Source organism: Excalfactoria chinensis, chromosome 2 (assembly GCF_039878825.1).
Source record: "Excalfactoria chinensis isolate bCotChi1 chromosome 2, bCotChi1.hap2, whole genome shotgun sequence".
NCBI classification, from domain to species: domain Eukaryota; kingdom Metazoa; phylum Chordata; class Aves; order Galliformes; family Phasianidae; genus Excalfactoria; species Excalfactoria chinensis.
Genome location: NC_092826.1, coordinates 69,615,672 through 69,641,669, shown reverse-complemented (window position 1 = coordinate 69,641,669; position 25,998 = coordinate 69,615,672). Strand labels below are relative to the sequence as shown.

At 41.9% G+C, this 25,998-nt stretch overlaps 1 protein-coding gene across 1 annotated transcript in view; it reads left to right on the top strand.

Moving 5' to 3' along the window:
- Positions 1 to 1,277: 1,277 nt before the first annotated feature.
- The window catches only part of ANKH (ANKH inorganic pyrophosphate transport regulator), a 96,303-nt gene continuing 71,582 nt past the window's right edge, over positions 1,278 to 25,998 (top strand). Inside the window, exon 1 of the mRNA XM_072327753.1 lies at positions 1,278 to 1,531. Within this exon, the coding sequence (XP_072183854.1) occupies positions 1,436 to 1,531 (96 nt within the window). The 5' untranslated portion in view covers positions 1,278 to 1,435. The remainder of the gene's footprint in view (positions 1,532 to 25,998) is intronic.

Here is a 25,998-nt window from a genome sequence, read left to right as displayed (position 1 = left end):
TTCCCTGAAAGGTTGTGGTGAAGTGTGGTTCGGCCTCTTCTCCCAGGTAACAGCAATAGGAAGAGAGGAAATGGCCTCAAGTTGCTCCAGGGGAAGTCCAGGGTGGGTATGAGGAAAAAAAATCTTGAAAGAGTGATGAGCTGCTGGAATGGAGAGGTGATGGAGTCAGCACTCTGAAGGTGTTCAAGAAATGTGGACATATGGCATGGTTGAGTGGGCATGGTGGTGGTGGGTTAATGGTTGTACTCGATAGTTTTAGAGAGCTTTTCTTTAATGATTCTGTGATTCCTCCGCTGTATGCTGGCATGAAGCAGCCAGCAGCCCTTTACCGTCCCAGCTCTGTTTGCACCCAGTTGCATTAGGAGGGCTGGCATCAAACACACAAGGCATCGTGAGACTGTGCAGCAGGCCCTGCAGGGAGCTGGGGCTGCTCGGCACTCGCAGCCAGAGGACTAAGGAAACGCCGGAGGGAAGCCAGGCTCCCACACAGTACTGCGCTGCTCTCGCTGGGGCCTTCTGCTTGCGAGAACTGAAAGACAACGGAAACCAGCCGCCACCTACCGCCTCAAGATGGCCCTGGGCCGGCGTAGAGCGGGCAGAGCGCCCGCAGGCTGACAGGTGCCGGTGCGGCTCAGGCCGACCCCAGAAGCCCCGGCTGAGGCAGCCCGCCCGGCCGGGGATACCGCGCCGGCGCTCCGGCGTCAGGAGGAGCCGCTCGGTGCCGCTCTTTCCCCCTCCGCCAGGCAGACCGTGTGCGGTGCGTGTGTCAAACCCACGTGTTTCGGGCGCCCGGCTCTGAGAGCGGCGCCGAGCGGCCGGGTCCCACCGCACGGCCGCCCGCCTCGCCCTGCCGCCCCGGCCCGGGCCCCCGGCGGCGTTCGGCCCCGCACCGCGGCCCCGCGGCCTGCGCCGGCCCCGCGGCGGCGGCGGCGGCGGGGCGGAGAGGGCGGTGTTTTCCTCCGCGGCGCTGCGGCCGTCGCCCTGCCGCCGGCGAGCGTCAGGCGGGGCGAGGGGGGGCCCGCTCCGCGCCCTTCCCCTTGCCCCCGCGCCCCGAGGATGGCAGCGCTGCCCGCAGAAGAGGCTGGCGGCCGCGTCCCTCCTCTTTTTTTTTCCGGCGGCGGCAGCGGCGGCGGCGGATCATTGTTGTGTGGGAGGAGGGCAGCGGTGATGGACTTGATCTCCCGGGTCTCCTGCTGAGGCGGCAGCACAGCGCCCGCCTGCCAGCCAGCACCCGGCAGGGCCGCACCGCGCCGCGCCGGGCAGCGAGCGACGGCCCCGGCGGCCGGGGGTCCGCGTCCACCTCGCCGCTCCCGTCCTCCCGCACACGGACACGCAGCGCCCTCCTCCTCTGCCCTTTCATCCTTCCCCTCCGGCGTCCTCCCTCGCGGTCTCCCGCGGCGGCAGATGTGCTTGAGGCCACCGCGCAGCTGGGACTATGGTGAAATTTCCAGCGCTCACTAACTACTGGCCCCTCATCCGCTTCCTGGTCCCTCTGGGCATCACCAACATCGCCATCGACTTCGGGGAGCAGGTAAGGCGCCGCCCGCTCTCCCCCAGGGCCGCAGCGGGAAGGGAAGGGACGCGACGCAAAGCGCAGCCGGGCCGGGCCCCGCTGTCCTCTGCCGGCGTCCCGCTGCCCGCCGCCAGCCCGGGAGCACCGGGTCTACCCCGACCTCAAGCTGACGGGGAAGGACTTTTTAATTCCCCCGTGCGTTTCAGGATTATATAACGTGACATTACATAATGCATTCGGAGGGTTCTGCGCTTCTTCACCCCGTCTCCACCCGGCGCTGCCGCATCGGCGCTGTCCCCCTGCGGGGCCGTCCCGAGGGGAGGGTGGGCGGGCGGGCGGCGGCCGACCCGGGGGTGACCGCGGGGCTGCGAGCCGGTGACCCTGCTCTGCTGCTCTCCGGTTGGCCGCGGCCGTGCTTCAGATAGCTGGAGGGTACGTGCACCTCAGCCCTGCTCAGATACCCGAGTGTTGTGGGGCATCCCAGGCTGTCCTGAACCCAGCTAACTACCTTTCGTACTTGACGTACTCTGCTCTTTTGACCGTGCTCTTCATTAAGGATGCTCATATGTGGTAATATCATGCTGCAGAGAGCTCTGTGGTCTCTCCTTTTGGTTATGACAGGTAAGGCTCCAGCCTTGTGGCCGGCTGGGATACAGGGGCTCACACCACCTTTTTATTAGGACACAGTAAGCACATGATGTTAAGCTGGGTAGCCACAATAAGTACTGCATCCCATACGGCTTTTCTCCTTGCCCCAGGTCACTCAGTTCTGCTCGGAAGCTCTTGGTTTCTAAGCAGAGTAGGCACCTGCTCCCATACTCCGTAAGCAAAGATAGCAGAAAACAAATGCGTACTTTCACCGGTTTATGAAGAGAAAAATCAAAGGACACGTATTACAGTAGGAAAAACAATTATCATGTGTTTATCTTAATCTCATTTTGCTTCCTAGTCATTTAAATAAGTAGTGATTAAATAAAATGCTGTTCCGTCCTTGTCTAACAACTGAGTATCTTCCTACTGAATCAGTCTTTTGTAAATCATGCTTAGGGAAAAAAAGGTCGAAACAGCAAGGGAAATGGTGACTTAAATGCTAATAACTGTACCACGTAAATAGCATCCAACAGAAGTTGAACTGAAAATAGTTCGTTCAGCAAATGCCACGTGACAGGTGCATGCATACAGTTTAATTCATACAAGGTCAGCTTGATTCAAAACCCATGTCAGCCTGTCAGAAACATCCCATCCTTGGTGTGCTCTGGGCTAGAATATGAAAAAATAACGAACAAAAGACTGCAAGTGTATAAGTGAGGGCTCTTCTGTCTGATGTGGAATGAATTACACAGCAGGGATGTTAATATGTGGATGGTACTTATCTATCTTATCTATCTTATACAGCAGCGTGCACAAAACAGAAAGTGGATTTTGTTTGATAGCTGTGGCGTTGGTTTAGTCTGGCTTTCTGGGAGGTGTTAGGGTACCTATTTTTGAGATGGGTGACTGGGTAGGTGTTTAATTAAAGAGGGGAAAATCTAGCAAGTAGTGAGACTGCTGAAGAAAACCTGTGATAGGTAGTGGGAGCTGGAAAGAAGCATTGCATACTGACCTGGTTGGAGCTTACCTATGTGGAAATCAGGAAACTGAGGCAGAGACAAAGTCACTCCAGGTCAGAAGAAATGCTCTTACTGTCCAAAAGACAGTAATTGCAAACATACTCGAAGTTTTGCATGTATTACATGCATTATTTTTAACACTCATAGGACATTAGGACTTGTGTCGCTGAAAACACACTGGCTTCCTGAGCCAGTCACCTTTCTGCTCTCCAAAACTGTAATAATCTTAATAACAGGCCTGAAAGGAAGCCACATAAAAGAATGGGTGTGCCAACTGATAGTTCTGAAAGGGCTCCGGTATGTCCCTCAGTGAATGTATGCTTCAGATAAGAAAGATTTCTAGGAATGATAATGGCAGTCAAATTATCACAAAGTAAAGCGAACCCCCTCTGGACAGTACTGTAAAAGAAACAGGAGAACTAGAGATCAGAAGTAAGAGATGACTGCAAAAATGAGGCAGAGAATGCTTTTTGCATGAGCAGAGAGGAAAAGGTGTTTAAAAATACCGTAAGTCAGAAACCTTTTTGATATGTTGTATTCATACATTGCTCTCTCGAACGGGAAAGGTATTTGGAAGAAGTATTCAAAGCACAACCTTTATAACAGAACCTAGCAATAATAGCCTGGGACTGAAGAGTGCAAAGCAAAAAGAATCTCAGTCTTTTTTTACCGGAGGGACTTTTCTAGGTGTTGAATAGTTTTGTCCAACAGTCAACATCAGTAGGAAGCTGCCAAATAGCTGTCAGTGTTGCCGTCTCTGGATTTCTTGCAACTTCAAGGGATGCAGAGTACTTGCAGAACATATTTTGTGGCTGTCGTCCTTGTCCTACACCGTGTGTTTTCTCTGACAATTTTGTTTAGTTGGTAGGAAGTAAAAAATGCTGGAGCAGTGCTCATGAAAGCTGGCAGGCTTATCTCCTGTAGTTTGCTCAGCACCACCGTGGCCAAAGAGTCTCCCGGTGACCCTGGGACCCTCATCCAGCAGCACTTCATGCCAAGGCTGTATTACAGAGCTATTCCAGTTCAGTCATCTGACCTCGTCTGTTCACCTCATGAAACCTTCTTAGACAAATACCTGATATCATTTTCTACTAAAAAAAGTAATCCTGATGTATGACGGGGTAAATTGCCAGCAGACTGGTAAAGTAAACCATTCCTGATCTGTTTCCATTACCTTCTGCAACCCATTTCTCTTAACAATTTATTTACACTATTGCATATCTTTTAGGAAATTTTCTTCTGAGGGAAAGGCCTTCAGGAAAATAATCCCAAATGTTTTGCTTCATTTTCCCTTTTCTGCAGAAACAGTTTGATTGTGTGTATGCATGCACATGCAGGTATGTGTTTATTTTCTTATCTCTGTGTACACCCACAAATAAATAGGACAGAGCATTTATCTGAAGAGCTTGACAGCAACAGAAGAGAGGTTAGCCCCTTCATTCTGCTGGCTAGAGCATTTCACTCTTAGAACCTTATCCCCGGATTCACTGTGACTGAGTGCTGTAGATCAGGATTTGCACTAAAAATCCTGACTTCTATTGAAAATGATGTTAAGCGTACAGGCTTGGAAGGAAATAGATCAACTGCTCCCATGCGGTGGAGTGGAGCACAGCCTCAAACAACTCACCCAGCCAATAGCACTGCTGTAACCCCATGCGTTCAGAAGTCTGTTACTTTCCTCCTCAGTTTTCTTTGTAACACACTTTCAGAGCTGCTCACGTATACCATCATGGCCTCATTTGTAGTTTATATATTGTATTAGCATTGTTACCAAGGGGGTGAGATGAGGTGCAGCTTATTTAATTCGAAGTGCACAATCAGCCTTCAGCAGGATGAAATATAGTTTGCAAGTATGACTGGTGACTGTCTGCTGCTCATGGGAGAGGTCAATATGGCAATATTTTGCAGTATCTGGACCCTCAGTGACCTATCTGCAGTTGTCCCTCAGTTGTTTTAGTTATCCACTGGAACAGGGGTGCTTTGCCCTTTCACACTACAGTGCAGCCGGGCCTTGAATCTTTAGTTTCAACTGATGTTGGCTGGGTAATTTTATTTACAAATGCTACTATTAGGCATGCAGACATAATGTTCGGTGGCATGCAGCTGCTTGGAAACTGAACCCAGGCAAGCAGAGTCCAACTGCCAATTTCTCCTGAGATCACAGGAGAGTTCATGTCCTGCAGGGAACTGAGCACAGTTCAGTAGCTGAGATCCAGCAGGCAAACTATAAAGGAGGTGATACAGATTTTAGCTTCTAATTCTTTGTATTTTTTTTCAATAATTGTTCAAGAACCAAACCTTTTTTTCTTGTATTTAAATGCATTTTTCTTCGTTTTTCCTTAAAAAACAAACAAACAAAGTTGCCAGAAAAGCGGAACAAGTCATGAATAATGTATCAAAAAGAATTAGCGAGCTTATCTGCTGTCCGTGCCATTTGCAAACTGGTAGGGGGTTAAACATTTTGATTAATACTTTATGAAGCTCATTTTTGGGGTAAGTGTTATTGTCTGGACGTTCAGAACAAGCATTTGGAGGGATTTGGGCCAGGTTTCGTAACCTCATTGTGCCACAGTTCATCTGGCTTTGAAGTGTATTCGGATGCCTGCCTGTGTGTCACAGGGCCATAAGGAGAACGCGTGTTTCAGGAGTGCTCTGAGATGAAAGGTGCCGTGCAAGTGCAAAGTATTCCTGTTAGTGCTGCTGCCAGAGGTCAGTGACTCACTGAAATGTTGCGGGACTTTAGTATCACACAAACAAGGAACCCAGTGAGGTCTTGTAATTAGCGCAGATGATGACTGTATGTTATTACCACTTGCAAAGTATGAGTATGATGGAAATACCCAATTTGTTTTGAATTAGCATGAACTACATGAAATTTTAAATTAAATTAGTAAATTAAGTCTTATCTGACGGCATCATATAGAATCAGAAACTGAACTAAACCCACAGAGTTGTGATTTACAGGATGTTGATCCGAACACTTATGCTCCAGAGACTTCCTAGGCAAAGCGCATCTTCCATGCCAACCTGAGTCCTACAGCCCTGGCTGCTGAACAGTTGTCTGCCAAGCACTTGGAGGTTTCAGGCCAGTGCTAAGTGTTCTGCAGACCCTGTGGACAGTTCTTGAGAATACATGAGTGATTAATTATGCTTACATGGCTACGTTAGTTGCAGTGGGCATTAGATGCCAGACACACCAGTCATACAGAGTGTTTGCTGGAGTTTCACAGCAAGCGGTACACAGTGAGATCTGGGGAGAAGTGAAAGATCTAATAAATCACTAGCAGATAAAAGCCAAATCTCAGCAGTGCATTATTGTTTTTAACTGTAATAAAGATGCATTCTCCCAGCAGCTGAACTGATATGTATTGTCATTTGGTAGCAAGTATGATAAGAAATAAACAGGTAATGAAGAGTTGTGGATCCATTTGGATGCTACTAGAAATTGTGAGAATGATCCTCAGAACAAGGAGCCCATTCCTTGCAGTGCTCTGTGCTGCTGTACAATAGAATATCTAACCTAGACATAGGATCTGTAGTGTGCTATTTTTCATCCGTCCCTCTCCTTCCTACACAAAATCAGCTCCCTGCTTTCCACCTCCACTGTCTCCCACCCCCCAGTCAGCATTTGCCCAGTAGGTTGCTATAGGATTTCTTGGTCCCTGGCTTGAAAGTTATTTTCCCTAGCTGAAGATTAAGTGGTGTGGTGGGAGGGCAGGGTTATTTACCATATTGCCTAGCGATCCGTCTAGGGCAGAGGGCTCTTTCTGGAGTTATCCTGGTCCCTCACTGGGAAAGAATCATGTTGTGGCCAAGTACTCCAGCTGCATGTTGGGGGACGGGGCACTTGAAGTCTTCCCCTTACTTCAGTGAAGTCCAGTAGATGAAAACAGCGTTAGTAAGGAAAGATACACTCCAAGTCTAATTCTAAAGCATAGGGGTTTGGACTACCATACTCTGCATCACAGAAGGAAAAGCAGAACTCCTCTTTCAGAGTTGAAACGGCCATTTGATTTGTTGTTTTTTGTTGTTGTTCATTTCTTTTGGTTGCATTTTTACAGAAGTATGCAAGCCGATTTCTGTTTGCATTTGATTAGATCCGAACTCATTTGTTTTTAATCTTTGCTTACTTTGCTACTACATGGATTACCTGGTTGTGTACAAAACCTTGAATGACATGACCAATCTTAAGACTATTTGAAGATAAGTGACTGCTTCTGTGTACAAAGAAGGCACAGATGCTGGGCTCCAACTCTGCAAGTACAGATTCTAGCTGTTAATTGACTTGATCCTAGACAAGGCATTTGTCCCTTTGTTTGTGTGAGTCCTGTCAGTTCCAAAATAGAAATGTGTTTCACAAGGCAGTTACAAAGTTTATTCCTTCATGTTTGTAAAACATGGATGTAAGTTGCTGTATAAATAGAAAATGTAAATATAGCTGCCAACTCATGCAGAAACCTCCGTGCATAAAACTGAGCAATTCCAAACAGATTTTGCTTTGTAGCTACTTTCAGAAATCTGTGATGTTCTTAAATAACATGTATTACTGCTAAGCTTGATTCCAGTTTAAACGGCATGTCAGAACATGCATTTCTGCAAAAGATAAAAGGGAAACCTGTGATGACCTTAGATTTCAATGAGCTAATCTAACTAGGTATTGATACCTCATTCTTTCTGTGCATAGAATCCTGTGGATTTTGGGGAGGGGGAAGCAGGGATGTTAATGTGCAACTAGATTATTAGGTTATACTTTCTTCTGCTTGCTTCATTTTCTACTGACATGTTCTGTAGTCATGGTATGAGCTGCTGATGCCTCTTCCAGTAACCACTAGCTTGAGAATTAAAAAGAATGACCGCAAGAATAAGAGACCTGAATAACCCATGAACTTCTGCTTCCAAAAAGCAAAGCTCTGCAGTTCTCTATCTTCTGTCTGCTCTGTGGTATCACTCCTGTGGAAGAATTTACATAGTCTTGTTACTCTACATTAGAGTTTGTTTGCATGTGCACTTTTTCTTGATTAGTTCCTTTTTGATATACAGTAAAATAAAAGTGCCTGTGTAAAATGTTAACTAAAAATTAATTCAAGGTGTAAACAAGCCTTTGGTTCCAAGGAATGCTGAAGTACAGCATTGCTATTTGTGAATGCAATTGATTTCCATAGCCATTTCAAGAGCAAACTGAGAAAGGACAAAGGAAAAATACTGGAGAGTAAACAACGGTTTGCTAAAAATAAAACATAGTGTTAGAATGGAATGAAATCATATTTAATTATTTTCTCCAATATTATGCAAGGAATTCACTGTTTCTTGTTTGGCAGGATTATTGCTGCTGGAGAAAGGGTGTTGGCATGCCCAGTTTGCTTTGCTGATATGGCACCGTTTCTCGTTGGTGACTCGACAAATGTCCAGCTTTTAGTGTGGGAAGTGTTTTGACTACATTGTTGGAACTGGCAAGAATAAACTGTAACACACAACTTAATTTCGGTTGACTTGCAGTAGATAGCTCTTTTGCTTTGCAATTGGATTGCTACATCAGTTGTTTCCAACCTTTTTCAGTTTTACTGCTTTGAAAATCGTCTAGTGGAGATGCATAAAGAACATCCATACAAGTTGAGTAGCCTGTTAGTGTTCACATTTTTCTTAGCTGTTTGACTTTTTGTATGTAGTTTTTCTAGTACGGGGTTCTGTGGGCTGTATGTCAAACACAACACCCTAACTGCAACCATTATTTTTCTTTTCCTGAATCAAGTCAGATAAGCAGAATGTGTAGGCACAAGAGGTAAAATTTCACTGCATCCACTATTGTTTTTAGTGACAGTATTTGACATTTACTTCCCTGAAACTATAGAGTTTATGTTCATATTTGATTAGACTATTTTCCCTATTTGCATAGTAGTCTCACTGTGTTTGCCCTTCTTTAATTCTGCTGCAAATCAGGGGCCAGTGTCTTAATTTTACAACCTCTCCATCAGTGAATGGCATTTGCTGCTTCTCTAGCCATAGCCAAGGTGAGCTGAGCTGAGACAGGCCTCCAGCAGCATCCTGTTATGAAGATTTTCACTTCTGTGCCATACTGGTATGCTGCAGTAAGTTGGGAGCCTTTCATCTGGAATGTGTAGCTCTGCAGACAAAAGACAGGCTAGCACTGTCCATCATTACCATTCCCTCTGTTACCAATTAAAAAGTGTTTAGCACATTTGAAGAGAAAATAAGTAGTTAACAATATTACAGTATTACAAGGCAGGAGGACACCACATTTTCAGTTCTGTTAACAGGGAATAAAATGGCAGTTACATAAGGGGAAATATTATAGAAATGAAACACTTAAGCTTACCCCCCCAAAAAAAGGAACTTGATAGCTGTCTGCAGTCTATGAACTGCAGTGTGATTATGGAGGAGAAGAAACAGTGTTAGCTAGGTCAGTGCTACAGAGAAGAACGTGTCCCAGAGCAACAAGAGAGAATGAAGCAATTAAACATAATTTAGACTGAAAAGGTTTCCAGATAATTTTTCCAAGTAAAATGCAGTAGTTGTTCCAGCTCATACATTACTTAGTTCTAAAATATGTTGGCACGAAGAGTGCTAGGCTTTAGATGGCATTAGATGTTGGTGACATTTTACATAGGCTCAAATTCCATGAATTGCTGAAAGCAAATGGTATTGTGATCAGTGTGATGTATTGCATGTGAAGACCATGTCTTCTGGTCAGAGGGTCATGCAACTGGGCAACTATGTACTTCTCAAAGATGATCAGTGCAATCTAGAAGGGCAGTTAAGGACAGTTAACATGGACTCTTCCTAATATCTTGTACTACTCAGAGGTTTGGAATTTCTGATATTAATTTCAATCGCTTTGGCTTTTGTGATCATTATACAGTTTTCTTAAATGATAATATTCTGGTTTTAACACAACAGTTCCCAAGTTCAGTGTACAGAGATGGCTTGCTAGGAAATCAGTTATGTACTTAATTAAGTATTGATTGTGAGGTCCCTGTCATGTTCATTTTAGAAGTGAATAATGGAACAGCATATTCTTTGCTACCTGAGCAAGCAGTATGCAACTCTTGAGTCTTGGTGGCAGATCTGGGAAAAAAAAATGCAAACAGTCTGAGCTTCTCAGAATCCAAGGAGCCTTCCAGTATGAAGGAAACTGAGTGTTAGAATTTCCTCACGAGATCTTGCCTCTCATTTTACAATGGAGGCTTGCAGAGGGTTTTCAAGGACTTAAAGAGATAGCTGCCTTGAGAAGACACTCAGCAGTCACAAAGGGTGTTTTGGTTACTGTGATGACATAAAGTGCATGTGTTGCTTTCCAGCCTTGTACCTTGAAAGACAGTAGTCTTTTCAGTTCACTACTGTGGTTCATTTGCTCTGCCTTGTTGTCTCTTAGATACTGAAACAGTTTAGTTACATGGGCATCCTATCTGTTCATAGGTAAATACCAATCTCCCTTTGACTTGGTCAGGCAGGGGATCATGCAAAGGCCCTATGTGTGTGGATTTCCCAGTTAATTCACTGGCAGCAGAGGGAAGGCAGGGCTCAGAGCCCTCATTCCAGTACCAGTCTCTGGAAGGGATGTGTAGACAAGCACATCTCTCCTTATTTTCCTCCCCTTCAAACTCTTGCCTTCCTTGGGGGATCACATCATGATTGTCTCAGACAGTCAGTTCATTTGGCCCTTGCTCTGCTATTCGCTTTTCTAACTTACTCCACCATCCCACCCAACTTCAACCACTCTAGCATTCTGTAAATGACTTGGAATGCTTGAGTTGCAATCCACTGACCATAGCCCAAGAGGCTGCTCAGGGAGAGGAGCTCAAATCTGCTGCTAATGACATGAGGGAGAACCAAATGCATCTGGGGCATGCTTGGGAAGATTGTTGGCTTCCTTCATTCACTAGCACCAGTACACTGTCTGTAGGCTGCCCCATAGTTGGTGGGGAATAAATCTTCCCTTCTCAGTGAATGGATCATCTTCTCTATCAAATTTTAATTTTGCCATCTCTTGCTCATTCTTTATTTGAAGCCCATTAAAATAACCCCAATTTTCACAGTCACAGAGATATTTCTGGCTGTTTTACTCTGCCCTTCAATAGTACAAAATGACTGATAACATGTAGCCACAAATCTACTACGACAGCATGATCAGCTTCCTCATGTTTACGTTGAGTCATGACAGTTTCACAGTCTGAAACATTTGCTTTGGAAGAGAAAGGAAGTTCAAACCATAAAACATTTTTAAGATCCACAAAAACCTTTCTGTTTGCTTCAGGTAAATATATTTATCAATTGCTCCTCTATTACGGAAGATAGATGTATAATACATGCACATTGTATCTTATTTGTGAGCATGAGAAGAGAAAGCATTTACAGAAGAGTGATTACTGAGTGGTGCTAAGTGCTGTGCTGATTGCTCACTCTCTTGCGTGTGAGGCAAGATGGTTAGAGAAAGGACAAAAGCTGCATGTGAAACTATCTAGGTATGTTCATGTGTGCATGGCTGCCTCCTGTAGTTTGAGCTACCTCTGGTTACATGCTGCTGTGGTGGTTGCATGTGCAAATGTGGCTTTATTTTTGAATAACTGATTTTCTACATGAATCTCATCTTGAAATACAACCTTGAAGCACTCCTGCTCATGGCCCCACTGTTCTTTACATAATTGTGGGCAGTCATTTTGCTTCAGAGCTTTTTATTTCAAAGCATGAAAGCATGACGACCTTTCAGCATTCATTGGCTTGTTCTTATATGAGCTTTCTGAGATACAGTCAACGGTCTACTGGTTAGGACATGCTCCAGCATTGTAATCATCTTTGGAAGAGCTTTCTTCAGCAGTGACTTCTGGATTTGATATAAGTAGTGTCCAGTTGTTTTGGGGTTTTGTTGGGTTTTTTTTCCTGCTGATACAGTTCAGAGACCAACATTTCTGCCTTCAATAAATCTATGAGAAAACACAGCAGATAGTCTGCTTGACACTTTCTTATTCTAGGGTTGACCTATTGGTGAGCTTTGAGTCACTGTCCAGAAATGACCTGTGCGGCTGTAGGCTAGCTTCTCCAAATCACAGTACCCCTTTTTTGTCACCTGCAATCTCCAGCCTGTATCACCAGATACATCATAGCAAGCAAAGGCACAATCCTATCCTCAGGATTTAGTGAAGGGAATGTATGTTAAGCTGCATATTTGTTTTACACAGGCTTGCAGTAATCTGCAAATTTGGGTTCTTCTGTATTTAATATGTCCACTGGTTTAAAGGTAGAAATGGGGCAAGTGGTTAAAGAAAGGTCTAGATTAAGGAGGAATCTGCAGGAAAGGAAAAAAGCCTGGCAGCTTTTGCTTTAGCAGTACCAGCACATCCCAGAAATGTGCAACAAATGCCTGTCTTAAATCATGAGAGCTTTTCACCTCAAAAAGAAAAGCTAAGATACTTACATACCATGTGGCAGTGGGGCCATGCTTTCATGACTGATATCTTGCTGAATAACAGACATTTATTCCTCTTTCATTCCACTGTAAGACTAAAGTAGACAAAGCCAGTATAAACTTAGCTTAACAAGAAGGCAATTGGCTTCTCTGTGACCACTACAGAGAAGAATGTTAAGCAATACAAGTCCAACTGGTGATAAAGGATAATCTGCCCTGAACTGTAGAAATGCATGGAAAGAAAATCATGACTCACTACTATCCTTGACCTTTTTTCAAGTGCAAATAATTATAGTAGCTGCACCCCAAAAGAAACCATTATATATCAGTAGTGATATCTAAAAGAGCTTGCTTTACCTCTTGAGAACTCTTGAGTATGAGCTCTATGGCAAGAAATAAGTAAATTGCCCATACATGTCTATACCTGGAAGAATAAAGAGTGTTTTAATGTTTTTTTAGTCTTAGCAGGCTTATAGCATTAGGGACTCTAAACACTTGGCTGTTGACACAGTGTAGTGGGGAGTGATACACAAACAGATTGAAATGATTGCAAAGAAAGAAAGATTAGTGGCCATTTTGCAAGGGGTTATTAGTGCAACTTCTAGGAGTTGGTTTCAAAGACAGCTCCCAGCTTTAGCATCTTTCATTTGCTCTCCGTGAGGAGCAGTGCCTCTGTCTCATGACATTTAACATCAAATACCTCTACACGTCCTTCTGTTTTGACTAGATAAGATTCTGGTAGCCTCAAGTCTACTGTGTCTGTCCCTTTGCTTCATGATTCCTTTGTGAAAGCAAGAAAACATCCAATTGAGAAAGAGAAACAGGATATAAAAATTAGGAGCCCTGCATATCACTCAATCCTTTTTTTCTCTTCCACTTCATGGTATCACACCAATGAAGCACAAGCAGCCATCTGCAGCCTGCCGAGTTGAACCCAAGAGGACCTACCATCATCAGTTTAAGCCTTTACAACACATTTTGTCCTCTTTATTTGCTTACATATGTTTATGTAAAAGTGGCTGTGTGTAACGTCATCTGCCTTCAGCTGAGCCCACTGGCAGGTTCTGTGCCATGCTGGCTCTGACACTGGACAGCTCCTGTGTTCCTCAGCTGCCACTCCTTTCCATAGCATCATTGATTCATGCCCTAGTCTCCAGAGCTATCTGTAATCTTTAGAGACCTGCTAACCTGCTGTCATCTCATAAATCTAATTTTCCTCTCCTGTGCCTTTTACAAGGGCTTCCCTCAGAGTATGTTCCCTTAGCATTTGCAGGCAAATTGCCACCGTGGTAATGACAACAAGGTTCCCTATACTAAGCCCCTTGTAAATGAGAGGCCCAGCTCCACAAGAGGAATGCCTGACATCTTTTTGATACCTGTGTGCTTTAATTTTAGGCACAGGCTAAGCAAATGCACTGGTATTTATCTCATATGAGGCAGTAAGGCTTCGAGTTAAGAATATGTGCTTTGCAAAGCTACAGGACTTTATGTAGCAAACAGTCTGTGCTTTCCTCTTACTCCTGCACATGTGCAGTTGTGGTGCCAGGAAACCTGCTGTCTGGCTAACTTTATTTATCCTTCCCATCCCACTGTACCTGAGTCAGCTCTGGGTCAGTGTTGTTCAGAGGCTTTCTCTCTCCTATCTGGCATGTTGCAGTGCTGGCAAAATGTGGATATGCCTGCTCTGCCACTGCCAGTGACCTGTGGCTCCCTCTTGTCCTCTCCCCAGTTGCTTGTTTTAGATTCCTGCTCAGCCCAATGCTGTGTAGGGAGAACAGTGAAATTTTTCTCCCTGCACACTAGCATCTGGTGGCACATGGTGAGTGCCTTCTCTCCTCACTGTTTTTTTAAGATGTTGTGTACAAAGGTCAGAGTGATTATTCTCTCACCAAGTCTTAAAGCCAATTTCTGGATCACAGACGAGAATATCATTGCCTGCATTCCTTACATGACTGCTCATCCTGCTGTAGCTGACCAATGATGTTTTCTTACCTGCAAGGTCAGAGATAAAGATGTTGAAGCGCTGAGGGAATCTAATCTCACCAAAGCCTCTTTCAGATCACAGAATCATTCTGCTCTTTGGTGTATACTTCTAAAAGCAGGTTTTTTTGGAAGCCTGTGAGAAACATGTTGAGCTCTGTCATTTGTAAATGTCATGAATATATTGTGTGAGGCATTCCAGATGTTGGGAAGTAGGTGCTCAGGGTAGGTTACAGAAAGAGATGTAACCCTCGTGAACTTGTGCAGCAGAATTTCATCTTGAGGGACTTTGGTGCTGTTTATAACCATTCTTAACAATATAAGTATTTTTAAAATGCTATATATAATTTGATTTCAGACATTTTCAGGTCGTAAGTAAATTAGTAAGCTTGTTCCAAATCGGAGATGAATGACATGAACAGCATGGTGTGAGTCAGACCCATTACCTGTTCTAAATTAAACTTGTCCTGAGCCAAGATTGATCTTAAGAGTGTGAAAATCTCCCCACTGCACAGAAGCTAATTACATTTCTAGTTTTATAGTGAAGAAAAAGTAAATCGGAAGAGCTGAGGACAGCATAGAACCAACAAGCCAACTAGCGTGCAGGAAAGAACCAAAACATTCAACAAGGAATAAATACTATGAATAAAAAAGTTAGTGAAATAACAGCTTCAGGGGATAGATTTTTTGGCTTGCCTAGCACTCCCAAGAGTTCGGATTGTAGATTTCTGTGTTTACCAAAGTAGGTTCATCTCCTAATGAAAATGAATGGGTGTTTCTCTACCAACGCACTGCAAACTGTTTGAAATATCACTGCAAAGGGCTTCTGTTCTCTGGAAAAAGAAAGAAGTGTATGAAATACACAAGGATGACAGATAGGGAAGAAAGTTGGAAATCTTGGAGGATTTATCTTATGGTCTGCCTCCCAGAAGAGATAAAATATATATATATATTAATATATGACTCAACTGAGATTTCACCTGGGGTGCTTTGCACAGTTTTGGCTTGACATTTGAAGACAATTGAAGCTTGAAGCTTGTTCAAAAGTCTGGGGGGAGGGAAGGGAGAGGAACCAACAACAGCAAAACAAAACCCTTCAACAATTAGTTTCTCCATTTCTTATTATCTTATCTGTGAAGAAGAAGCTGAAAGAACTTGATTTCAGTATCCCAGTGAAGATGATCACAGCATGAATAAGGTTGTTCTTTGGAAGCAGATAAGGTAAGGTGTTTGCCCAACCATAGACAGGAGCAAGCTGGGTAGCAGCATTTGAGCGTAAGTAGACAGGGAGTACTTTAATGCTGGAAATGAGGAAGGCTTCAGGTTACCAAAAGAATGAGGGCTCTGGACAGATCAGGGACAGGCAAACTGAACTACATGGTTTTAAGACTGAGTTCATGAAGGCCATTGAGTTGCATGCATCCCAGAAGCACAGCAAAGAACTGAAGCCTACACTCTTGGAAGAGAGAAAGAAGAACTCAGTACAGACAACTATCATCTTTTATATATCTATCTCCAGTATATGATCCACTATGATGATGATATGTATATAGAAGAAGAGAGTCCTTTAGAGGAGTTTCAAGAAATTAGATGCTCTGATTTTAGCTTATACTAAACCTGCCAGTTCAGCTTAAGCCCTAGTTTTGAAGGCTTTTTCTTATAGCATATTTTTGAAATCTAGCTGAAGATGCAGCAGCTCTAAAATACTGTTTTTCAATGCCTCTTATTTTATTTTATTTTATTTTATTTTATTTTATTTTATTTTATTTTATTTTATTTTATTTTATTTTATTTTATTTTATTTTATTTTTTTTCAAAAGAAATCATTGCTTATAAGAGACCCACACAACACCACTAGCTGTTCTCCTGGAGGAACAGCAGTTAATTAGGATGCATGGTTCCCGGAAACATGAGATGTCCCCTCACCCAGAGCTGTGGAGGCAGGGCTACTGCTTCTGCTGCACTGACATTACTGCTGGTGCTGGCGCTGGTGAACAAATGAAGCTCTGTTCATTTTATGCTCCAGCAGAATGAGCGTGGGGGTGGGGGGTGACAGGAGAGAGATGAGCTTGAGGATGGAGGCTGCTCAATCACATGAGGAAAAATATAATGAGAGAAGACAATGGAGATTCAAGTTCATAAAGAAGGATTTTCAAAGATAACACGTTAAACAAAATATGTGAGGATTTAGCAATGCCCTTTTATCACTGCTCACAGGGTAGCTTATCTGTTCATTTCTCCTATTTTCCATGCTAATGGTAAATCAGAGCCGAGCTTCGATGTTTGCTTTGTCATTGCCATTGAGACTGATATAGGATAATCTCAAAACATGAAATACCTTCCCGTGTGTTCTCCCAGCATTCCAAGTAGCAGACAAGCATTCTGGTTTGAAAATCCTTTTAAACATTGCTGCTGTAGCATATTCTTAGTAATATTCAGAAGTGCCTAAAGAACATTGAAGGGGAAAGCATGAGGTCTACACTAAGAGAGAATTGCTTAATCACAGTCTGTATATTTCCATCCATTTGAATTATGCTGCTTTAGTCCTTCCGAAAGCAAAGCAACCACAATTACAGTAATGACACGTTACATGAAAAATATCTATCACAAGCTCTATACAATGCAGTAGCTTTGGGAATGTGACATTTTAGAAACAAGAGTATTAAATATGCTGGTGTCTGCATAAATGCACTGACCAAGAAGCTCTAGTTATGTTGCTCTAGTTAATTAAAAATGAGCTTTTAAAATGATTTGATGATGTGAATGGAACAAGGTGTCCTGTAAGAAGAGCAAATGATGAGACACTAGAGGCTTAATTCTGTGTCTCAGCAGCTTTGCATTCTCATCTGGCTGAATCAAGATTGAGGGAAAAGGGCATTGTGTTTGTTTAGGGTGTTTCTATATTCTTCTTAGCTGTATCATGTATTTCTGAGTGTCAGAGTGCTGACTGAACACTCTGCTTACAGTGAAGAGAAGCAAACAGAGCATCAGGAGCATGGTATCTGCTCCAGCCTGCTGGCTACTCTGCCCCTGCTCCATGCTCAACACTGCCAAAGAGGAACAGCCAAGGAGAGGGCAAGGCAACAGTTTTGTTTGAGTCTGCCTTCCATGGTACAAGCAGGGATGCGAATCCTTCTGCCACTCTTGTTCTCAAGGGCTTTTTTAAAATCCCATGTCTTTATGATTGTGAAGAAACATTTGTATTGCAGGACTGGCAGTAGGCCTTGGCCTGTGTGCAAGGGCACTGGATGTGTACAACTAAGAGAGGATTCCTGTCCCCAAAATACACTGGGATTAATTAGTGTTGGCACTTAACAGGTTTTTACAAAGTAGTAGCCTTTGTCTCCAATCATCCTCAGCTCTGGATGTCTCAGAATGAGGTTGGAATCCTTACAGTGAACTCAGTTGTGCATATTCTGTCCCACTGGGGATAATACCCGATCCAGCTACATTCAGCTTGTGTCCACATGAGACATGAAGGCTATTGACCTTTATATTTTTGTTAATCAGAGCAGAGTTCATTCTTCCACAAATAGAATGACAGGCCTGTTTACTGTACTGCATACATCCTAGACTCAGTAAAGTTTAAATCTTTCTCCAGTGCTGCTCTGCTCTTTTCATCTCTAATGATCATTCTTCATTGCTGGACTGCGTGCATGGGAAGAATGGTGCAGTTTGAGTATTTTCCTGAATATGTGCCCCTCATTGAGAGGGGCATTATGCTCCCAAAAGCCACAGATAGATAAAAAAACTCCTTATTATTGGGAGAAAATGTTATTGTGTTATATTTTTTTTTCAGTTCTTATAGATCACGATCTTTTTAATTCGCTGTTGGTAGGGAATTAGAAATTTGCTGTGTCATTAACTAAGCAGAATAAAGACTGTCTGCAAACAGAAATTGATGCTGCCTGTGCAAAGAGGTTTCAGCCACTGAAACTATGAAGACATCAGAAATAATCCACTCTAGGAACGTGAATATTGTGCACAATGATGAGCTTCTGGACTGTAGAGAAGCAGAGGTCTGGGAAAAAGAATGAAGAGGAATATCACATGACATAAAAGCAGCTTCAGTTCTTACAGGCTCACTGGAAAATTGTGGCGATCTGTAATGTCTGATACCCCCAGAAAAAATACCTCTAGATCCATGATAAATAAATACAGTCCTAATCCAGAACACTCTGTAGAGTTTCCATATGCTTGGTGGGAACTTCTTGCACATTAACATTGAAGCCATGCAAAAACATGACCTTGAAAGTGAACAGGAGGAGGAGATTTTAGAAAGGATAACTTATCTTGTTAATGACACCGAAGAATAAGACACTCAGGAGAAACCAAATAGCATCAGCTGTAAAGGTCTCGTTGCCGCTGTCAAGGATGAAAAAGAAGGCCTTTAAGAAAGAGAGGCAATAAATTTGCTTTCCAACTCCTTTATCACCCATTACATAGAAAGCCTGGGGGAGTGACATCTTAGAATTGGAAAGAGCCTTAATGGCCCAAAACTCAGCCCAGATCTTGGAACAAAAGCTATAGTCATCACATTTCTTTGCTTTCAGGACAAAGAACTTATTATGTAAAAAGCAGAATAAAACTCAAGAGCTCTGGATATGCCAATAAGCAAATCTTTCTTTACTCAGACAAGAAAAAAGATCAGGCGAGAGGAACAAATGCAAGTCTTCAAACAGCAGTCTGTTAGCCTGTCAGAGTAGTGTGGATTTAGGATGAAGGTCCACCATTTTTCACCAACAGGGAATTAGGCCATCTGTTCCCCTTACGTTTTCACTTGTATAATCAAAGCCATTGGCTCTAACAGTTCTGCATCTTCTTGTGGAAGTTTATGCTGTAGTAAGAGCTAGGGTAGTTCTTCATATAACATGATTCAACTTTATTTACTTCCAATAGTGTAGAGTTGAAATCATTACCAAGTGCTTATTGCATAATAATAGCGTTTCAGAAGAAAGGGAGATGAAAGAACAGAGAAACTGGTAGTTGAAATGCCTGTCTTTGTATTACTCCCTTAAAAATACCTTTGTCTTGTACTAACACTGTCACCAGGTCCTTTCTTGCCATGGACCAAGAACTCAGTAATGAAAATGAATATAGCCAGCACTCACTAGAAAAAGAGGCAGCAACAATGTACAGAAAGGCAACTTTACTAATTAACTGCTACCAGATCGTCCTAATGACACTGCAGGATGTCAGTCATAGAAAACAGTAGCAAAATCACACAGGTTTTAATGAAAGTAACGAGACAAGGCCAAGGAAGTATTTTTACTGCTCTAATAGACTGATCTTCTTAATAGAAGTTTACCTCTGTGGAGAGATCATTATCGCTACAATAAGACATACATCTCTCCGGAAACAATCTGCTATCACTGGGTCTCCAAGTTTTGCTGGCTGCTGGGTCTCCTTCTAAAGAAGTTGGTTTTGCCTACCAGTGGAACTGGTTCAGTTGTATTTATAAAACTAATATCAGGACCAGAAAACAGGATTAGTCCAGCCAAATTTAGTAGCAGGTTGTGAACAAACCTTAGACATCTCAAAATCAGAAAGGTTGTGCAAGAGCTGTAGAGAACAAACAGTATCAGTTGCAACACTGTGTTTCAGAAAAAAAAAAAAAAAAAAAAGATAAACACAAAAAGTTGCTGATGTTGAGAAGATATAGCCCTGAACACATCTATAGTCCTATTCAAAGAAAGAAAAATGCCTCCACTGTACAATTAAAGTGATTTACTCAATTCACCACATTTAACAAGTCTGTATTTCAGCTTTTTCCATAGAGTTACAGTATCTGTTAAGTGGTGAGCATGCAGATTTATAGATACTAAAGGAAAGCTTTAACGTAAAAATTATTAAGTGTTCTTATGCATAGGAGAGGATTATTTCATTATGATGTCTTGGTTGTCTTACTGTATCTTGTATCCGAAAAACGTAGACTTTGAAAACAGTGCAGTTTTTGAATTTAAATACACATTCCTATAGCTCAGTAATAGGATTCTGTATGTTAATGTCATAGAATCATAGAATCATAGAATTATTCAGGTTGGAAAAGACCTTGAAGATCAAGTCCAACTGCAGCCTAACCAGTACCCTATGTCTAAAAACCCTCTGCTAAATCATATCCCTGAGTACCACATCCAAACGGCTCTTAAACACATCCACGGATGTTTCATTCTAGATCATATAGGCTGTTGTTTCTTAGTATCTGAAAATCTAGCATCTTCTATTTAAAAAATGCCATAGAACATGTAAATGGTTCTCTTTTTTTTTCTTTCTTTCCTTTTTAGATAGTTAGGCACTGGAACTTTATAACTTTAATCCCTTATTTACTATTACAGTCATAGGCAAAAAGATTTTTTTTCTGCAGTAACCCAAAGAGCTGCCTTTTCAACTCAGTTCATCGCTTTGACAATTTGTGCTTTGCCTGCTAGCAAACACCTGCCTCCAATTTCTATGCAAATACTCTTGATCACATGTATCTGAGTCATGCTTCTTTTGGAAACGTAATGAATTCTCTAAATATCAAGCTGACTGGTGTTCCACTGAACTGCCACCTATTCACCTCTTCCTTTAGTTGGGTAGCACTCTTCTCATGAGTTAGGGTATTGCTATAGCCTCAGTGTAGCTCTCCAGTAATTTGTAACTGTGTGGTCAGTACCATTTAAAACTAAATGTGAATAAAATGCATGTCTCAGGCTACCTCACAATCCTAAGGAAATTCCCTTTTCCATAAGAAACGTCTCTGCCCTGCCAGATCTGAGGACATCTTATTCAGATAACACCTGATTTTCTCCCCTTCCACAGCTAGAATGTTCACTTAGTTGACTTACTTGCTCTCACCTTGGTATCAAAGCTGTTCATATCAACTTCATCATATGTGTTTAGAAAACTCAGTCAAAATGTAATTCATGTGTGAACTGGGGAGCAAGAACAATTAGAGGAGGCACATCTGCTTTCCTGGTAGAAGTAAGCTTATTAACATTAAAGCTAATTCTTGCTTAAATAATTGATTCATTTGATAAATCATCATCTGAGGAATTAAAAGTTGAGAGACCAGAGTACATTAAACAGATAGAATGATAATTATAATCAGCTACTGAAAGTTTGCAACAATACAGAACTCCATTTTCAGAACCTTCTCTACCCTAGGCATTACAAGCCCAGCTCCCTCAGTCTGTCTTCAGAGTCAAGGTGCTCCAGCCCTCTGATCATCTTCCTGTCAGTCCTCCGGACCCACTACAACAGTTCCATGTATGTCTTGTGCTGCAAGCCCCAGGCCTGGACTCAATTCTGCAGGAGGGGCCTCGCAAGGGCAGAGCAGAGAGAGACAATCACTTCATCTGCTGTTTCTAGTACCTGGAGCTGTGCTGTGCCACTCATTTGCCACTGTGTTTGATTTTTTCCTCCTTATTCAACAAGTATTTAAAAATGAATAATAATTAGTATGTAAGTACTAAAGCTGATTTGCAGATTATTATGCAGAAGAAAATTTAGCCAACTGTGTATGTGTAGCAAAATGAAATATGCATAATGATTTTTCCCACGTTGAACTCAAGGCCATTTTATGTTTCTGTCAGAATGCAGATTCTTGCTAGCAGGATGAGGATGTATCTGACAACAGAAGGGATCTTTAAAAGTCAGAATATAAATAAGATATTTTAAACATGCACTGTGAGCTAAGAATGTCATTCCTTTTTTTTTTCCCCTTATGTTTCTCTTTATGATTTGTGACAGTCTTCTGCTTTTCACTGACATACTGAGAACTGTCCTAGCCAAAATTCAAGTCATTGCCTTTGAAAATAAGAAGCAAAATGAGTTAAGAAAATGTGCCGCTTTGAAAGCAGATACTCTACTCTGGATACTCTGGTTAAAGAACAGGGGCTATGTTCTGACCTGCAGTGGGCAGAGGCAGCGACCTACTGTGCCACGGTTCAGTACCATGGGCTGAGTGATGACCCTCAGAAGACATGTTCTTGTTGCAGCTGAGAGGCTCTTCCAGGCTAAAGAAAAAACAAAACAAAACAAAACAAAACAAAACCTCACCAAGTAGTATGTGAAATAAAATGCCATCCTTCCCTCTTCACCCACCACACCAAAAAATAGAGATAGGTGCTTGCAGTCTGATTATGGAAGACTGATATGATGAAACACCATTTCTGCTTCTGTTCCTTCCTCTTTATGATCATGAATGCTGACTACTGCAGACTGGAGAAAGGACTTCTCAGTTCTGGCTGTTCAGGGCAAATGCAAATTGTGAGCTCCATTTTGGAGGTTATGAACTTTGTGTGAAGACCTTTATCATACAGTAAGCTCCATTTTATTTGTAGGCCTCATCCCTTCTTCTGCTATCTTAACTACATCTACAGTCCACATTTAGATGAAGTTCCAAGCAGTGATGTTGCAAGTGGCCATGACAAGACCATGGCAGGTTACTAAACCTTGATGGCCCATAGTTATCAGGGTGAACTTATCTTGCTTGCTGTTTTCAGAGAGGAGTTTCAGGAGGCAAATCTGTGTCAGTGAAGGTTCCTAAATTCTCCAAAGGCTCCAAATTCCCTAACAAACAGTGATGAAAAGAAAAATTTCCAAATCTGGAAAACACAAACAGTAATTTTCTTTTACCTAATTCTGTCTATTTCTTGTGCAATCATAACTGAAACTTGCAAAATCTCTGTGCTGTATCTCAAGCATTATCTGCTCTGTTTACAAAGCAGGAATGAGCAAATACAAAGAAAATGGAAAGCCAAATACCTCAACAAAGGTGAATAGTTTTGCTCATGTGAGTCTGTAAAAGTAGGCATGCATGGTTGGATGAGCTGAGGAACAGCTCTGACTAGAAACTTGGCCCACGAAGTTCTACTTCATTATATGTTAACAGACTGAATTTACATGAAAGAAACATGTCCTAGAGTTACCACGGAGAGTGAGGAAGACACTTCTGGAGGTAGCCTAGACCAAAGGCAAATATCCCTTGTCCCCATCCAAGCATAAAACTCTAGAAATGTTCTAAGTTACCATGTAATAAAAAAAATGAATACATGAAAGTTGATAGACTGGACACAAAGGAACTCTGGGGTGACAAGAACCAAATCCAAATATGGAGGCTTGCTTTTATATGTATTCTCTTTTTTCACATACTGATGTTATCAGTGATTGCTGATACTTCAGAGACAGATTTTAGCTTAGTATTTGTTAATGTGTAAGCTGACATGACTTAATGAACCAATAATGGGCATGGCATGGCTTATACGGTGGCAGCATCACTTAAAGATGTTCTCTTCTCATGCCTCTTGTGAAATTTTGTTTCAGGAAACAAAGACATTATCCACACAATTTCCTCCATCTTACCTTAATTTTCAGTCTTTGTTTCTTTGGACAAATGGCAGCAGAACTGGAGTTTGAACAGGAAAGTTCTACCATTTTCTGTACTATCTTAGAGCTCTGAAAACTCAGTCATTCAGCATGAACTCAAAAGTTCGAGCTCCAAGATTATGAAAGCATTCTTACTAGTGAAACGCTTTAATTCCTGCCTAAAAGCCACCAATAGGTTTGGTACCTTTGGTCATATCCATTCAAGTTAGGGAAAACACTTGCAGTGGCAGCAACATAACAGTATTCAGATAGAAGCTCTTGATTTTTAGAGGACACCAAATTGTGATTATTGATATTTTAGGAAAAATATGTGTAGAGATGGTTTTGCAACTAGCATAGTTGAAAGAGAGCACTAGGATAAAAGTGGCTTCCTAATCCTGCCAAATATATTGTACCTTTACAGTGTCTTTAGTGATGGATTAGGTAAATATGTTGAGTAACAGAGCAAGGGAAAGGCAAAGGTCTTTTGCTTGTATGATTGCCAGACTGATTCTGAGTGACAGTGAAATGACTTAGACATATAGATTTTGTTGTTTCTAAGCATGGATGTTTTAATGTGAACCTTTTCACTTCACGTGAATAGCTTCACTCTTGCTCCAATAGTATTTTCTTTTTTTTTTTTTTTTTTAAGAGGAAATGTGGAAAAAAAAGTTCATAATTTCACAATAAAAATGAACATTCTCTGTGCACGTGATCCTCTGCATTTTGATGAATATAAGCAGACATCTGTAGTGCTCCACTGTCTTCCAACCAGCTTTGTGCATGCCTCAAGATATTATTTTGTGGTCAGGCTGAAGACATTCAGTGCCAGTCAAATGTAGTTGAATGTGACTCAGAGGTAGAACAGAAAAAGGCACCAGGTATGGTTTATGGATTCACATTTGAGTGAGTGTTCCTGTGTCACATCTGGGGCTGCTAAAATGTATGTTTTGTCCAACATGATCTGTAGTGAATTTTACTAAGGTGATTTTATATTTTTCTACATGGCTTTACCCTCAATACTTCCTAGTCATCTGTGCTTCCATTTGCCTTCCTCCAGCACCTTCATCTACCTCTCACCTGCTTTCCTAATTTCCTTGAGTAGAGGGCTAATTTACATGCTGCTGGCTTGCCAGAGCTCTGACCTACTCATCTGCAATACCTGACCTATCTAATGTCTTTAGCTCATGAATCATCTCTTGAATTCACTACAGACATCCATTTCATTTCAGTGAAATCAATTTCATCATCTTTAGTGACTGGCCCCTGGAAAAGTCAAATGGCCTTTCTTCAAAATGCCATCTTTCTTTTTCGCATTTCTTATCTTTCAGTTTTCCTTTAATTTGCATCACAGCTCACCACTATTTTCCTTTGTTAGTTCTCTTCTCCAGTTTTATTAGTTCATCTTCTGTTTAGCCATCTGTTATCTTTGTCTTCTCTTCTAACATTTTTCTTGGGTAATTATACCTCAGAATGTACAGGCATTCTTATTGGTATTTTTTGATGACAGCATCTGATCTCAGCCTGCTATGCAATAAACCCCGTATCTGCTCATTCAGATCTACAATGATTCTGTATTTATTACCTCCTCCTAGATAGGATTTTTTTCTTGAAATGATTATCAAGGGAGAAAAGAGATAGAGTGAGACAACCAGTAGGAAAAACACATCAAAATTAACATATTATTTTGCATCATGTACCATGTGTCATTCATATCTTTTTTGGCATATACAAAAACTGCCTGGATGCATCACTCTGCTACCTTGCATTCTGACCAGCTGATTTCCTGTACAGTCCTGTTTTCTTTTCTCCTTTCCCTAGCTACAGTATTTGTGTTGACATTGTAATGTAAGAGCCTGGTAACAGAATCCTTTATTTACATATAGGCCATTCATGGCTCTTGCCCCTTCCCTGCTCTAGAAGTAAGGTCTCTGATTGTATGTGCAATTATTTATACAAAAATTGCTCCAAAATTAATGTCTCTTTTATATTTACACAAAAACTACAATGATACAAGGAACACAATAATACTACTTGATAGAGTGTATTTTCAACTACAAAACGCTGTTTTTCAACATAGTCACCACCATTAGTTGTGGATTTTTTTTGCCAGTGATAAGCAAGAG